The sequence below is a fragment of the Centropristis striata genome, chromosome 9, assembly GCF_030273125.1.
Source record: "Centropristis striata isolate RG_2023a ecotype Rhode Island chromosome 9, C.striata_1.0, whole genome shotgun sequence".
Taxonomy (NCBI): domain Eukaryota; kingdom Metazoa; phylum Chordata; class Actinopteri; order Perciformes; family Serranidae; genus Centropristis; species Centropristis striata.
Genome location: NC_081525.1, coordinates 19,540,517 through 19,555,982, shown reverse-complemented (window position 1 = coordinate 19,555,982; position 15,466 = coordinate 19,540,517). Strand labels below are relative to the sequence as shown.

Genomic DNA, 15,466 nt, shown 5'->3' with positions numbered 1-15,466 from the left:
GAATCGTGAAGTATAGTGAATGACCTACATATTAAATCGAGTTGTTAATTAAGTTGTTTATGCTTTATCAATGTAATGAACGCACCAGGGAGGATTTTATTTTGAAAGTGGGGGTCTTTTAATTTTTTTTTATTGAAGTTAACTTTGCGTTAGTTTCCTCACTTGAAGATAATCCTGTGATAGGAAAGTAAGGGCATCTGTGTTAATCAAGGAACCTAAAACGTGTTGGTCAAAACGACTTTATTTTGACAGTACATACGGAAATGGCTATATTTACGCGAGCAGAATTTATGCCCCCACCCCTTTTTTTGTAATTTAAGTATGGTACGTGGTGGTAGGTAACCGGTTTTGTTTTTTACGCAGTGACGTGAGATAACTGTAAACTTTTAAAAAAGTCAATAGGTATTGAACAGACAGGACACAAACTATGCTTCCTCGCAGGCATGACTTCGGGGTGAAAAGGGTCGGAGAACCGCGCAGTGGCTCGGTTCTCAACCTTAGGGGCTCCGTCCGCCGCAGCTCCACCGTGCTGCCGTCGGTGCTAACTTTCCTGGTGATCGTAGCATCCGGAGGCCTGCTGCTCATGATAGAGAAAGGAATGCTGAACGGCATGGGGACGCCTCCACCCCGGGGTAACGGCAAGACTCTGGACCTCATCCGAGAGGTTGGGCAGCACAGCCCGGGTGCTGAGGACGTGGACTCCCAGGTATGGCAGTGTTAGTTACACCATCAAGTCTTGGGAGTTTCATGGGTGAATTATACTCAGCGAATAGGTTTAGAGTAGCCAGCGGCGATTTTAATTCCTCTCGTGACTCGATATATTTCACAATATTACAATATCTGAGGCATAAACTGCAGGATTAACGGCTCTAGAGCCATTTCGTAACTGATGTATGCAGTGGGGGAAAATTACTGCAAGTTGGTGATTAAAGGGAAACCTCAAGCACAACATGCTTTCTAAAACGTTATGCTTTATTGTTCTCATTAAAAATACTAATGTCTATTTTGTCATCTTAATTTGAGAATGTTTAAATTCATGCAAGACTTAATAGTTGAATCAAAAATCCATAGACTGCTTATAAATGCCTAAAGAAGTGTGTATAAAGTTTTGTTTCATTTTCTATTTATAACTCTAGCAAACATTACCTCACTTTAAAGTGGCCACTCCAGCGGTTAAGTATTGCACTTACATGACATTGGGCAACTCCAAAAACAAACAAACAAACAAAATAGATGTTAAAATTGAACTATTGAACAACTTCATAGTCTTTTCATCAGACCCCCTTTGCCTGACAAATGCCCACATCCGGCTTTCTGTTAAGGTGACGGTTATGGTAACAGGCACAGAAACTCCTTAGGCACAGAAATTAGATTTTTTCCCCCCTCCTCTTCACAACATGGTGGTACAGAAAAAGACACTGAACAAGAATCAGTTTGTCTGGGCAGGTGTACCAACTAATTCTGGCTAAATCACAAAGAAATGAGGTGTAATAAAGTGTAATTACTTCACCCTCCTTTAATGTTGCTTGTCAAATTGACCCATTTCAAAGTAAAAAAAAAATGTTTATATGCATGTCCTTTTAACGTACATAAAAAGTTTTAACATGCACTTTTTATGAAAAAAAGTGAATTATCCTCAGAGAACCATGATCTGTGAGAGGTAAAGAATATCACTGCACTAAATATTGATTGAAATTAGGGCTGCACAATTAATCAAATTTTAATCGTGTTCACGATTTTGGCTGCCACGATTAAATTTACCTGATCGTCGGCGATATTTCCATTTTAAAATGCGGCTCTCCTGCATATCTAATCAAGCACTTTCTGCACCAGTAGTCGACCAACCACCAGGGGCAGGGCCGTTTTTCTCCCCTAAAAAATGCCTGTTGCTGATTGGATAGAACGCTAAGCAGGATGTGACGTAGTAATCGACGCCACAACAAGACTCGCCATTTGTAAGAGCCGGTGAAGCAGAGTTGCCAACTTATCAACTTTGTTGCTATATTTAATGACTTTTCAGACCCCCTTAGCAACTATTTTTCAAAAAAGCGACTGGCAACAAATCCAGCAACTTTTTCTGTTGTTATTGGAGACTCCTTACTCTTCTTAAGGAGCCGCGGGGGCCGGCGGCTTGTTAAGAAGAGTAAGAACGAGTCGAAGCGGCACAGTCCTCCTGCAGCAGTCTTTCCCAGCTGCAGAGCCGTACATGTACAAATGTACAAAGTTATCAGTATCAAAATATCCGCACTTTTAAAAAAAGTCATTTTTTTAAGCTCAAGATGAGAAGACTTTCATGACAGTCAGGGTGATTTTTATCAGATTTTATGTGATTCAGCAGTTTTCACAGTCACACAAACCATGTGTAATATTGGCAGAATGCACCTTAAAGTCACTGATTTGTGTTCACACTTAGATCCTCCAGGAGATCCGTAACCGGACCATCAGGACCATGTGCAGCCAGAAGAACATGCCACACAGCATTTGGTCCCTGCCCCCCCTGCCGAGAAAGACGCTTCTACAGCACATCCTGGTGAACGATCAGTACCGTTTCCTCTACTGCTACGTCCCCAAGGTGGCCTGCTCCAACTGGAAGAGGGTCCTGAAGGTTCTGAACGGAGCTCTGGAGAACGTGGAAGTCAACATCAAGATGGACCACCGCAGGGACCTGCAGTTTTTGTCCTCTTTTAAACCAGAGGAGATCCGCTACCGCCTCAAGAACTATTTCAAGTTCATGTTTGTGCGGGAGCCCATGGAGCGCATGCTTTCTGCATACAGGAACAAGTTTGGAGAAATAGAGTCCTACCAGAAAAAGTACGGTGTGGAGATCGTAAAGCGATACAGAAAAGGTCGGGCCAAGGACGCACCAGTAAGAGGAAACGATGTGACATTTGCGGAGTTTGTCCGTTACTTGCTAGATGAGGACGTGGAGCACATGAACGAGCATTGGATGCCGATGTACAACTTGTGCCAACCCTGTGCTGTGTCCTACGACTTCATCGGCTCCTATGAACACCTTGAGAGGGATTCTGACTTTGTGCTCGAGCGTATTGGAGCGCCTCCTAACGTTCGCTTCCCAGAAAGGCAAACGTGGTACAAGCCGGTCACCACGGAGACGTTACACTATTATTTGTGTACCTTACCACAGAAGCTACTGAGGGAACTCCTGCCCAAGTACATTTTAGACTTTTCCCTCTTTGCTTATCCTCTTCCCAACACAACCACTGAACACTGCCGGCATTAAACTTGCAATGTATTATAGTTCTGAGATTATTTTTGATAGAGAATCAATTTTTTACTATTTTTATTCATAGGGAAGAAACAGTATTTTGATAGCTGTTACGGATTTTTTTTTACTTGAGATGTTTGAATATCATCACAAAATGCTGATTATTAGAAGAGATGGACACCTGACTACAAAACCACTAAAGCTGGAAATCAGCTGAAGACAAAGATAAAAAAAAAGGAAAATCTCTTTTTTAACGTGTTCCTGTCATGCACTGTTACAGTAAATGAACCAATTCAGTATATATTGATTGTTGCATACCAAACTTGGTATTTTGCTTGAGAATGTAAAGGGTTAATAGCTTATGTGGGCATTTAGTGGTTTAGCAGGCTAAAACAACAAACAACAAACCATGAACTCGCAGGGTCTGCTTTCTAAAATCAACCTTTTGAAAACTTCTCCTTCCCCTCCCTCTCTCATCTTTCCTTGGACTTTTTATCTTGTAATAAAACAGAAGTTAAAATTTTGTGACGTAAATAACTGCAGTTTCTGTCATTTGGCATCATTTTATTTTAGGAATAATTTAATAATTTAAGCATCATTACAAAAAAACATGAATATTAGGCATAATGCACATAACCACAGGGTTGAACGAATACTTCTATTGCTACATGTATGAGGTTATAGTTGCTGAGAACAAAATTAATTTCAGAAGACGTAACTTACAGTCATGGAAAAAAATGATAAGACCACCCTTGTTTTCTCAAATATCTTGTTCATTTTAATGCCTGGTACAACTAAAGGTATATTTGTTTGGACAAATATAATGATAATAACAAAAGAGTTTAATTTAAGAGCTGATATTTAGCCATTTTCCATGGTTTTATTGATTATGATTTTGGTTATTATGAAACTCTTGTTAGCTATTTTTGTTGTTATAATTATATTTGTCCAACCAAATGTACCTTTAGTTGTACCAGGCCTTCAAATGAACAAGAATTGAAGAAAACAATGGTCTAATCATTTTTTCCATGACTGTATTCTCAAACTGAATCCTAAGTTCATCATGGACTGTGTAACATATGGACAGAGAGGAAACTTAGCATCCAGTAATGTAAGTAGAGTCAATGAAAAGTTGGATATTTGGATGGAAAAAAATAACATTTGAATGTTAGCACAGTCATTAGTTTTAGTAAACACCTGGGCAGGACTTTATCCTGAGTGCCTCAGACTGGACTGGGGCATTAAGTGGCACTAAGGTATGTAACAGGCTAATGAATGACCTTCACAATTCACGTCCAGACTCAAACTTAAAGCACAGGCTTCTCGTGGTTTCGGACTCACTCATCAAATCCTTCATCTGTCTGTGTCTTTAGTGGTTAATCCTTGAAGCTCACACTTCTGTAAAGAGAAAGAAAAAAAGAGGATGTTAATAATAGTTATGGATGGATTTTTAAAAAATTGTAATGGCTCATCATTTTTTGTATTTACCAGAAAAATGCATGTGCTTCATGTTTAATACTAAAAATAAACAGCTAAATCCCGGATTAAAAAATTGAAACCAAAAACAATGGAGCCCTAAAAAAAATTTGCTGAATCATCTTCACGTCCAAAGCCTCACTTGTCTGCTGACTTGTCAGTGGAGCGGCTAAGAGTTCGGAGGATGGAGCGTTCTGGGGAGGTGTGGTGAGGACTGCTGGAGATGTCGAGGGACGTTGAACTCTGCAGGGACGAGAAGGACATGCCCCGTCTGCGCATCTCCTGGACTGCCCTTTCACTGAGGACAGAGACAATTAGACAGTCACAAAATGTGTTATTGGTGCCTCCACTGTGTTGTTACATCCTTGTAATTACAGCATGTAGAAAAGCTACTAATTACCCGTTAATTACTTTCACACTTTTGATAAAACATAATTATAGATGTTTTAGTCATTTTTAAGCAAAAATTTCAGAAGTCTGAGTGGATGTAATTCTGGAAAACAATGCTGCAAAATAAGTACTTAGTCTTAAGCTCAGACCACTGTCTTAAAGAAAAAAATTATCAACATTTCTTTCAAGCATCCAATGATCTGCCACTTCAAACATCAAGAAGGTGCGATTCTGCAGGCTGCTCCAAATTAAAAAGCGGAAAATAATGTGGTTTGTTTCATCAGCTACACTACTAATTAGGGCTGCACAATTAATCGAATTTTAATCGTGATCACAATTTTGGCCGCCATGATTAAATTTACCTGATCGTCGGCGATATTTCCATTTTAAAATGCGGCTCTCCTGCATATCTAATCAAGCACTTTCTACACCAGTACTCGACCAACCACCAGGGGGCAGGGCCGTTTTTCTCCCCTAAAAAAAGCCTGGTTGCTGATTGGATAGAACGCTAAGCAGGATGTGACTTCATACTCGACGCCACAACAACACGCGCCATTTGTAAAAGCCGGCGAAGCAGAGTTGCCAACTTATCAACTTTGTTACTATATTTAGTGACTTTTCAGACCCCCTTAGCAACTTTTTTTTCAATAAAGCGACTGGCAACAAATCCAGCGTCTTTTTCTGATGTTATTGGAGACTCCTTCTTACTACTAGTACGAACAAGTCAAAGCGGCACAGTCCTCCTTCAGCAGTCTTTCCCAGCTGCAGAGGGGATGTTAAGCCCTCAGCATCCAGTCTGCAAATTGCTAATAGGCTAACAGTTAGCTCTGTAGCAGTACAGTGTGTATGTGCTGCTGCAGGAGGTGTTCACTTAGTGATATGTTTGTTTACAACAAGCACCAGACACTGTGCACACACTAAAAACTGTTCTTACTGTTTGTTTGAAAGTAATGCAATAAAAATGCAGATGTTTTCCCTGACATTATGAATAATTGCGATTAATAATCGTGATTACAATATTGATCAAAATAATCGTGATTATCATTTTGGCCATAATCGTTCAGCCCTACTACTAATGTAAATAGCACTAATTGGTTTCTGTGCTGGGGTCAGAGTTGAAGAGTCAGCTCACCGTTCAAAGCGCTCAGAGGTCAACTGTCTTTTCAGAACGTCCATCTCCGTCTGCAGCTGAGAGACTTTGCCGCGGAGCTGGGACACCTCCCTGGTATGCTCCACACTGAGTGTATTTTTACACAAGCAAACAAACAAACCATAATCAACCACTTGAAAAAAGGCGTTTATTCAAGTTCAATCCGATATATTGAACTCTATTTGTTTACGTTTTGCTGTCAGCCAAGGTCAGCCTGTCACGTAGGACCTTCAGCTCCGACTCTCTCTCACTAGCTGTCAGGTGGGTTTGGAACTCCTTGTGCCGATTGGTGGAGAGAAGTGTCTCAAGGTTACGGACAGTCAGTCTCTCACTGGCAAGTTGTTTCTTAAATAGCTCTGCCTCTGACCGAACATCCTCCAATTCTCCAGTGATCTAGAAGACATGCAGATTGTATTTACAGAAAGCACCAATAAAAAAACTGCTACATGAAGAACAGTCATGGAAAAAAATATTAGACCACCATTGTTTTCTTCAATTTCTTGTTCATTTGAATGCCTGTTATAACTAAAGGTACATTGGTTTGGAGAAATATAATGACAACAAAAACAGCTCACACCAGTTTAAATAAGATGCTGATATCTAGCCATTTTCAATGTTTTCTCAATAATGATTTTGGTTATTATCAAGAAAACCATGGAAAATGGCTAGATATCAGCTCTTAGATTAAACTCTTATGATCTATTTTTGTTGTTGTCCAAACAAATGGACCTTTAGTTGTACCAGGCATTGAATTAAACAAGAAATTGAAGAAAACAATGGTGGTCTAATAATTTTTGTACTGTATATTCTACAACTGGATGTAACCAAAGTTGAGTAGAAGTAAAGCAGGCCTCACTCTCTCCAGGTCCATGCTTCTGGAGGTGAGCTGACGTGCAGTTAGCTCCTTGCCAGAGTCCAGTTTGACACACAGCTCCCTGACGGATGCCAGATCCGAGAGGAGCGCGGCCTTCTCGTCCTGTGCTTTGTGTAGCTCCTCCTCTAGTCGGGACATCCCACGCACCAGCGACGATACTTGAGCCTCATAAGCCTGCAGGGCCTGCACATGCTTGGAAAACAGCAGGGTGAAAGGTACATTTATCACACTCTGGTGTAAACACTCACACCTCTGATCTCACATTGCTGTATACTACTTTTACATTTCTAGTGAAGCTGGAATAGCTGTTGGAAGTGCATATTACTCCACCATGTAGATGCCTCAGCTGCTTATTCCCCTCACCTGTTGGATCTCTCTCCCCTGGTGGCCAACAGTATCGCGGAGTTGTCTGCGTTCTGTGTCTGAGGAGAGCAGCTCCAGGCGGATGGAGTTATTGAGGCCTTCAGCCTGCTGCAACTTCTGCTCCCGCTCCTCCACCTCAGAGTTAGCCATCTTGAAACGATCCAGCAAGTCCCTGTTCTCCTGCTCCTGTTGGTAAACACAGAGCTGTCAACTGGCTGTACAGGATGACAGCATTTACTATATACTGCTACGGAAGTATTGTTTTCTCTTGCCTTTGTGGCCATCAGTTTCTCTATTCTAGAAACTTCCGAAATGTAAGAGTGGACCCGCAACTTCAGCTCATCCTTCTCGTTTAAAGCCTCCTCCATCTCCACATGTACAGCCTGCACAAACACAACAGAAGCTGCTGTTAATTCCTTCGTATTTAACACAGAAGAAACAATCAATGACGGTATGATTTATTACATACTTGATTCTCTCTAGTCATAGTAGCCAGGTCATCTTGCAGCCTCCTGTTCTCTCTGATTGTGATTTCTTTGTCTCTCCTAAGTGCAGCCAGCTCCTCCTGACAGGCATCCAGCTGCCTCCTCAGGCTGCTTATCTCCCTCTCACGGCTGTTTAACGCCCCCTGCAGCTGACTGCAAGGATAATACATTTACGATTTACACATCAGCTCATTTAAGGGATAGTTCAATTTTTTATATATACTGTTGGTAACTAGCTGACTTTGGGTAAGCACCTCATGTAACCCCACTTCAATGATTCAATGATCTCTAAACCAACGACAATACTCACGCCAATGAGTTGTCCAGGTTTGTGACTGTGAGCCTCACATCTTCAAGGGTCTGTTCCTGTGTAAACACCAAGTAATTATGCATTATAAGTACTATTTAAGCACAACTTATCATCTTTTTTGAAACCTCTGTTCATTTTTAAAAAGTCTACAATACCTACTTGTCCAAATGTGCATTTAAGGAATTAAGTTTTTATTTTGCACAATAATAAGACAAAAAGTAAAAGATAAAGAAATAACAACAAAAGAAAGGTACAAGTTAGCGGCAAGAAACCCAAAACGGCTTATACAGGGCCTCTACCTATATTAAAATTCATAAGTTAAATTAAAAACAAGTAACTATGAAATAGAAAAAAATACCATTAAAATAAAGCAAAATTATAATAATATTAAAATTTTAAATTAAAATAAAACAAGTGTAGAAATGTGTGTGAGTCCATGCCTGCGCGTGCAAACGCCCCTGTGTATGAGTGTGTGTACTACTATTCATTATAATTTTGTAATTATTCGTCCAGTCCATACTGGACACAAAGAGATCCCCTACTAATGTGAATCCAATGTAAGTGATGGGGGACAAAATCCACAGTCGTCTATCCATGTAGAAATAAATTCTATATTCATCTGATGTTAAAATCCAGTCAAGTGGGGTTCTTCTCACGTCATTTTAGTGCAAAAGCATCTCCCTTTTTTTTTTTTACTGTTTGATAGAAACAAAATGTCAACTAAAAATACCATACCCCCTTGATTTGACTGACATCAACTGCTGAGGGTCCATGTGACCCCTGGTTAAACTTAAGACTGCAGAAAAGAGGGGGAGGAAGTGAAGGAGGAGGAGGAGAGAAAGAGGACTGAGAACTCTGTCCCCCCATCGCTTACTGCACATCAAAATTGCTTCAACAGCAGATCTTTTGACACCCATTATGTACAAAAGGAATGATAACAGGGAGCAATAACTTTCATTGTACAAAAAGCACACAAGAGTATGGTTTTAAACAAATGTGAACCTATCCTGTAGTAAAAGCTTGTGATCTTGATAATGTTTGATGGTTGTGGCTACCTTTTTAGACAGCTCGTCCTGCAGAACAACCAGTTTTTCAGTCTTTTGATCCACCTCGTCTTGCAGGGCATCTTTTTCTTTATCCAAAGCAGAAATGGACTTCTGAAGAACAGCCACTTCCTCCTTGTGTTTGGAGCCTCGCTGACTCAGCCCCCCTGTCAGAAGAAACAAACGTCAAGCTTGCAGCCAAGCAGCAGCAGAAAAAAAACAAAACAAAGAACAACAGTACAACACCATCTGCGGCAACCTCATAAAATCCACAAATATTTACCTATTGTCTCCTCCAGTTTCTCAATCTGCTCATGGGCAGCATGCAGCTCATTCATCTTCACAGACAGCCTATGTTGGCTATCAGACAGTGACTGCTCCATCTGCTCCTGGAGCAGCCTACAGACAGGCAAAAATCATTTTCAGTTCAGAATATGTATTTAACACACATGAACCGGACTCCACATGACACATCTTTGTTTGATAGTCATACTATTAATCTATATTTGTATTTGACATTTTCCATCACAAACCTCAGAGCATTAGACTCCGCCCTGTGATGAGAAACCTCCTCTGCATTCTGGACTATAACAGCAGACCGAACCTTAAGCTCCTCCTCAGCAGCCTCCTTGTTCTCCTTCAGAAGACACACCTGTGACCGCAGATCCAACCTTTCCCGCTCCAACTACACCCCAAAACACACAATGTGCCAGGTAAACATACAACAACATAAATGCATTTAGGATCAAAGTGAAAAATAACCGTGTCCTGGGACTTTCATATTTCAGATATTATGTGCACGTTTGAACAGATAAACTCAAATACACAACAGGCTTACACTCTTGACAGCATTCTCCAGGTCAAGAATCCTCCTGTCTTCTTCTTTTCTGTCTTTGAGAGCTGAAGACTGGACAACCTGCAAAATTTTGCATGCGTTCGCATCAACACATTCCAGGTTATAAAACTAGTTTACAATCTACTAAAGTGGTTTTTGAGCCAAAGGACAGATTTGCAGATTATTTTCATCATTACTAAAGGTGTATTATGCAGGATTACATCAATGATCACCCATGATCCCCTTATTGGGCTGTGTTCAGGATGTTTCTGGGCATCACCCTTTGGGCACAAAGCTACAAAAATAGTAGACACAGCACCACAAATATGGCGAGGTGAAACGTCAACTGGACAGAGCTAGCTGCAAAACGAGAGTGAATCTAGGGTTCACTTCCACTTTTGTTAAGTCGGGGAGGAGGGATGAAGTTTAATTGTTGTGTTTTCTAACAGTTAGCAACCAGGAGATAATGTTTTCTTGTTTTGTCCGATAATGACTTCATTGACTGGTCAACTATCAAAATTGTTGCCAATTAACTTTCTGTCCATCCACTAATTGATTTTTAATCATTGCAGCTGCTAGATTCCAGCAATTTAAAGTTATAAATATGCTAAACTCCAACTGACTGACCAAATGAATAACAATACTATCTCTAACAGCCTGACCAGTAGTTGTTAAATCAAAGAATTGGATGTTTACTGGAGGTATACCATTATACTGTAGAAAATCCAATGTATCTCTAAACCAGGGATTCCCAAAGTGTGGTGCGTGCACCCCTGGGGGTGCGTGAGCTGCTGCTAGGGGGATCATTTTTTTCCAAAATGCACTTCATCTTATAATGAAGCATTGAAGAAGTTATCTTCTTCCATTTCCTCTGAAAAGTGGAAACTTGCACATAACTTTGTTGCATTATATTGAAACTGTGTTTCAGATTAATTCAAATAAGAGAGCGCATTGTTGTGGTGGTGATTATTTTATTATATGTGTGTTCTGGACATTTGAGCATGATTAAACATGCCTCCTTTAATATGGCTATAAGAAAATCTTATTGCATTTTGTTTTTTTGAAGGTGTGGGGGATTGGGGGTGCGTCAACCTGGTGGAGACATAGAAGGGGGTGCGCAGCTAAAAAAGTTTGGGAGCTGCTGCTCTAAACCATAATGATGCACAGAAATGATGTATAGACATTGCTTTGGGACTTACCTTTAACCTCTCCATCAGTGTGTCTCTTTCAGCCGTCACCTGCTGGATTCTTATCTCTGCCTGTCTGATCTCCTCCTTCAGTTCCATGAGGTCAGCTGACACATTAATGCTATGGGCCAGCTTCAAGTCCTCCTGAGCCTGAGCAAACAAAAACTTTGGTGCTTGAAAGTGTAAAATAACACATCCTCTACTGGTTGGAATAAAGTTTTTAAAAACTCACCTGTTTGAACAGTGTTTTGAAATGGTCTCTCTCAGAGCTGAGACCCTTCACATTGTTCTGGATGTCCTCCATGTGCTTCTCAAAGTCCAGCAGAGCAGCTCTCAGCTCGTCTCTTTCCTGCACTAAACGTAGCAGTTCTGTCTCTGCAACACCTCCCTGAAAATGTGATGACATTTGATACCTTTTCATCAGTTTAGAGTATCATCTTCTGCTAAGATAAATAGCAAGGATGTTTTTTTGTTTTTTTAAATTGTGGTCTCTAACCCTTGTTGCTTTGGACCAAGGACTCCTTCCCTTTCCTGGACTACGAATGGGGCTTATATCCAGACCACCAGCCCCTCTGGCTCTTTTGTAGCGTTCAGCCTCCTGACGAAAGAAATCCCTCTCCTCCTCTAGACTCTTCACAAATGCATCTAGTCGTGATGGAGAGCGTTCCCTTCCACAAACACCATGTTTAGCCCGCATAGTCTCCAACTCCAGCACCAGGTCTTTGTCTAGAAAACAGCAAAAAATCAGTAATAAACTAATTCCAACAATGTGAAGCTGCTTCTAGAAGAAGTTTCAACAGTTGCTTACCAGCTGCCATCATTTTCTCTATTTTGTCCTGCAGCCTGATTTTCTCCTCCTCCAGGAAATTCACTAGTCCCTCCATTTTCTCATTCTGCTCTTTGAGCTCCACCAGCTGGTCTCTGAGGCGGTCTTTTTCAAAGTCACCTTCAGACTGCTCCTGAACTCAGTCATTCCAACAGATTTTGTTTTTTAGCTTATGTAATAGGACAGGTTTTTGGCAGGACACAACAGTTTATGTTCACTGAAGAAAGTCAGTTATATGCAAAAATTTAGTAGTTTACTGTTTATACTGCACATACCCTTCTTGTTTTTGTGATAATATCCTCCAAGTCTTCTATGATTTTCTGTTGCCTTAGGATTTCTTTCTGTTAAAAACATTTCAGGTTTGATGAATTTCTCAGGCAATTGAAAATTGAATTAATACATACGATTTTTATTTTGTCTATGTTCCTGATTTCTTACTTTCGTTTCTTGCAGCTCCATGTCAGCAGTTTCCAACACGTGCTCCTTGTCCATCTCCAGCCGCTTTGCGAGGTCATCTATGTGTGTCAGCTCCTCACACAGCTCCAGGTTCTTTAAAGACAGATTGGCCACTTCGGTGGAGACGTCCTTCTTCTTCTGCTGCAGTCCCTGTACCTTCTCCTCCAGTGTCCTGTTGGTCTCCTGTAGGTACTCAATCTGTCGAACACAAAGCGGCAAGAATAACAGTCTGTAAGGAGGCTACTTGCAACCATGCAGACCATTTTCTTCCACAGGAACTAGGCTCAAGATCAAGTTTACCACTCCACTGTTGAAGTATCCCTGAGCACCTCATGTTTCAGAAATATGCTATATGCATTTATACATTCTGGTAAATAACCTGTATTATTGCAATGCTTGCCTGAAGGTTAAGATGAGCGATCAGTTTCTCGTTGCTGATGTTCTGAGCCTCAAGGGAAATTACATCATGAGGTCGTCCTCCATGAAGAGTGTGATTTAAACGCTCAATCTCTTTGTCCCTCTCCTCCACCTAAAAGAAATGTTAGTAAAACATCATCTTGTTACGTCTTAAAATAACATTTTAATGGTCAAAGTATTAAAGCCTCCTAAGCTTCCATTTTATCCATTTCTTACCTGTGTATTTAAGTGTTTTATATATTCTTGAGCGTTTTCCATGTCTAGTTTGACCTTTATGATGTCTTCCTGTAGCTCATGAATTCTACAAATGAGATTTGCAGTGAGTCAGACAGTCACTGAAGTAGTAATGCCAATGCAAGCATCAACAATAAACACATCCACTGAGTAGTTAGCACCTCTATCAATGGCATCTCAGCTGTGACAAAATAAAACAAACCTTCCATCTGCCATCTGCAGTAGGTCAGCTATATACGGATCATCAGGCTGCGACACAGGATAAGCTGATGTAGAGGAGGAAGGAATGAGCTCATCAATCTGCATTCTCTGTCGTCTGAAAGGGATGCTGCGCTTCTTTCCACCTGTGATTGTGTGTGAGAGGAGAGGAGAGACCTTCAGTTATGGTAAACTTTGGTTGCTTTCAGTATGTCGTCATAGAGCTAAGGTCAGACCCCTGCTATTACCTGGTGTCTGCACCACAGCCTGCATGTTCTTCTCCTGCAGCTGCTGGATGCGCTCAGCCTTAGCCTTGCTATCCTTCTCCAAGCAGCGAACTTTGTGTACATACTGATTATTTAAAAACTTTAGGTCAGATGTGTCGTGGTCCAGCTTCCTGATGTGGGTCTTGAGCTCTGGACCAAGAAAAGAATATGTAATATCAAACCCAATTTTGTATGTGCTGGTCAAGAAAGTTTCAGATTGGACTGAGGAGGGAGGTTATCACTGCTTACCTCTGCTAACACGATCCTTCTCCTCCCTCAGCTTGAGAAGTTCAAGGTGCAGCTCATTGTTCTCCCTGACCACCCGAGCATTTTCTGCCCTGTATGGCTCGAGAAGAGCATCAACATTTCTGCTTTCTTTTTCAGTTTTCCCTGCTGACAGTTTGGCATTGCGCAGGCTTTCTGTTGTGTGGACCAAATCACTGTAACACAGAGGAAGACAAGTCTGAACTATAGCTCATCCACTGTAATGCAATTGACTAGCTGACAAAAGGGGTGAAGTTGAGCAGGTGCAGAAGGATTGAAGGAAACCTGAATAGTTTCTCCACTAGCGGCAGTGACTCTATCCCCAGTGTGTGTCGGTAGCCCAGCTGATCCAAACGCTTCCTCAGATTGACGAATTTCCTCTCTGCGCTGTTGTTCATGGCTGTGATGTGGCACTGAAGTTGTTACTATAACACAAACTGTTACATTAGCTTAGTTAGTAAAGCAGCTAGCTTACATTTAATACAGAAAGAGATTTACTTTATCGTGAAATAAACAAATAACGTAAACTGGGTTAAGAAGGTAACATAAACATGAAGTGGCTATCTAACATTAACGTAAACAGTTAACGTTAAGCTTGCTAATCTAGTTAGCTAGGGAATATTGGCTAACGGTACAGGGCTAGCTTAGAGGCTAATAAGCCAATATAAGCACTACGTAGTTAACTTCTGAGTTAGCTTAAGCAATAACTTTAGCGTTAGCATTAACCAGTATAATTTGGCTACCAGTTTATAGTTAACCAGTTAATGGCAGCTAGTTAGCATCAACCTACCGTGCTTCCTGACAGCTACAAGCCGAACGTCAACTTGGCTCAAACATCACCGACATATAACGTTATGTCTCTCCTGGAACAACTTTCACACTACATTCCTTGCGACATTAAATGTAGGTCTCGGTTAAAGTTTGATGATAAACAACTCTTGAAGTGAACATGTTTCCGCGGTAGGAGAGTTTGAAAAGAGCGCCGATGATCTTCAGTTTGGATTCGTCACCATGGAAGTGAGTCTGTGGAACGTTCGGGGCAGCCTGATCTGTGAACCGGCGTTGTCCGTACAAACGGCGGAGGGCGGGGTCGGCACAGATGGGTTTAACTCATAGGTTTAACTTTGCCATTGCAAAATAAATATCCGTGTCATGTCCTTAACCCTCTGGGGTCTGAGCCTATTTTGGCCGTTTTTGAATACTTTTGATTTTGCCCTTCATGTACCACATAAAAATGTTTACTATACCCATATTTGGTATCCATTTTTTCTTCACCTATATGACCTGACAGTTATTTTCTCACTTTAACCTACTTTGAAAAAGTATACTATTTACTACGATAAAAACCTCAATATGCTCAATGAACTTTTTTGGAACTTGAAAATATGAACATAGGATACAAATATAAACATATGAAAAGGTAAAAAAATAAATATAATAAAACTATATACAAAAGTCTCATAAAA

General features: G+C 40.8%; 2 protein-coding genes across 4 annotated transcripts; one reads left to right on the top strand and one right to left on the bottom strand.

Moving 5' to 3' along the window:
• Positions 1 to 291: 291 nt before the first annotated feature.
• chst14 (carbohydrate (N-acetylgalactosamine 4-0) sulfotransferase 14) lies at positions 292 to 3,749 on the top strand. The gene is made up of 2 exons (XM_059341911.1): positions 292 to 706; positions 2,414 to 3,749. Exons 1-2 carry the CDS (start codon positions 428 to 430, stop codon positions 3,239 to 3,241), a joined length of 1,107 nt encoding a protein of 368 aa, XP_059197894.1. The 5' UTR covers positions 292 to 427; the 3' UTR covers positions 3,242 to 3,749.
• A 55-nt stretch (positions 3,750 to 3,804) lies between these two features.
• Positions 3,805 to 15,029, bottom strand: cep135 (centrosomal protein 135). 3 transcript variants are annotated; one of them, XR_009394948.1, is made up of 26 exons: positions 14,791 to 15,029; positions 14,286 to 14,437; positions 13,986 to 14,176; positions 13,719 to 13,886; positions 13,475 to 13,616; positions 13,255 to 13,339; positions 13,022 to 13,150; positions 12,604 to 12,819; positions 12,441 to 12,506; positions 12,148 to 12,298; positions 11,836 to 12,065; positions 11,572 to 11,727; positions 11,352 to 11,489; positions 10,156 to 10,233; positions 9,851 to 10,002; positions 9,601 to 9,716; positions 9,330 to 9,484; positions 8,275 to 8,330; positions 7,949 to 8,117; positions 7,752 to 7,862; positions 7,480 to 7,665; positions 7,099 to 7,308; positions 6,433 to 6,635; positions 6,225 to 6,329; positions 4,715 to 5,000; positions 3,805 to 4,624 (listed from the first exon to the last, which is right to left on the bottom strand). XR_009394948.1 is itself a non-coding variant. In XM_059341909.1 (26 exons), exons 2-26 carry the CDS (start codon positions 14,396 to 14,398, stop codon positions 4,603 to 4,605), a joined length of 3,504 nt encoding a protein of 1,167 aa, XP_059197892.1. In that variant the 5' UTR covers positions 14,399 to 14,437; positions 14,791 to 15,029; the 3' UTR covers positions 3,805 to 4,602. The 3 variants fall into 3 exon arrangements, 2 of the variants coding, with proteins under 2 accessions (XP_059197892.1, XP_059197893.1); XM_059341909.1 differs by having other exon boundaries at positions 4,845 to 5,000; XM_059341910.1 differs by having other exon boundaries at positions 4,845 to 5,000; positions 14,286 to 14,425.
• Between the last annotated feature and the right edge of the window lie 437 nt (positions 15,030 to 15,466).

Excerpts from the sequence above, each read along its gene's own strand:
- cep135 (XM_059341909.1), bottom strand. The coding sequence starts at position 14,398 with ATGAACAACAGCGCAGAGAGGAAATTCGTCAATCTGAGGAAGCGTTTG. Across the intron at positions 10,234-11,351 it reads CACTGATGGAGAGGTTAAAG|GTTGTCCAGTCTTCAGCTCT; the intron begins GTAAGTCCCAAA and ends AAAATTTTGCAG. Across the intron at positions 7,666-7,751 it reads AGAAACTGATGGCCACAAAG|GAGCAGGAGAACAGGGACTT; the intron begins GCAAGAGAAAAC and ends GTTTACCAACAG.
- chst14 (XM_059341911.1), top strand. The coding sequence starts at position 428 with ATGCTTCCTCGCAGGCATGACTTCGGGGTGAAAAGGGTCGGAGAACCG. Across the intron at positions 707-2,413 it reads CTGAGGACGTGGACTCCCAG|ATCCTCCAGGAGATCCGTAA; the intron begins GTATGGCAGTGT and ends GTTCACACTTAG.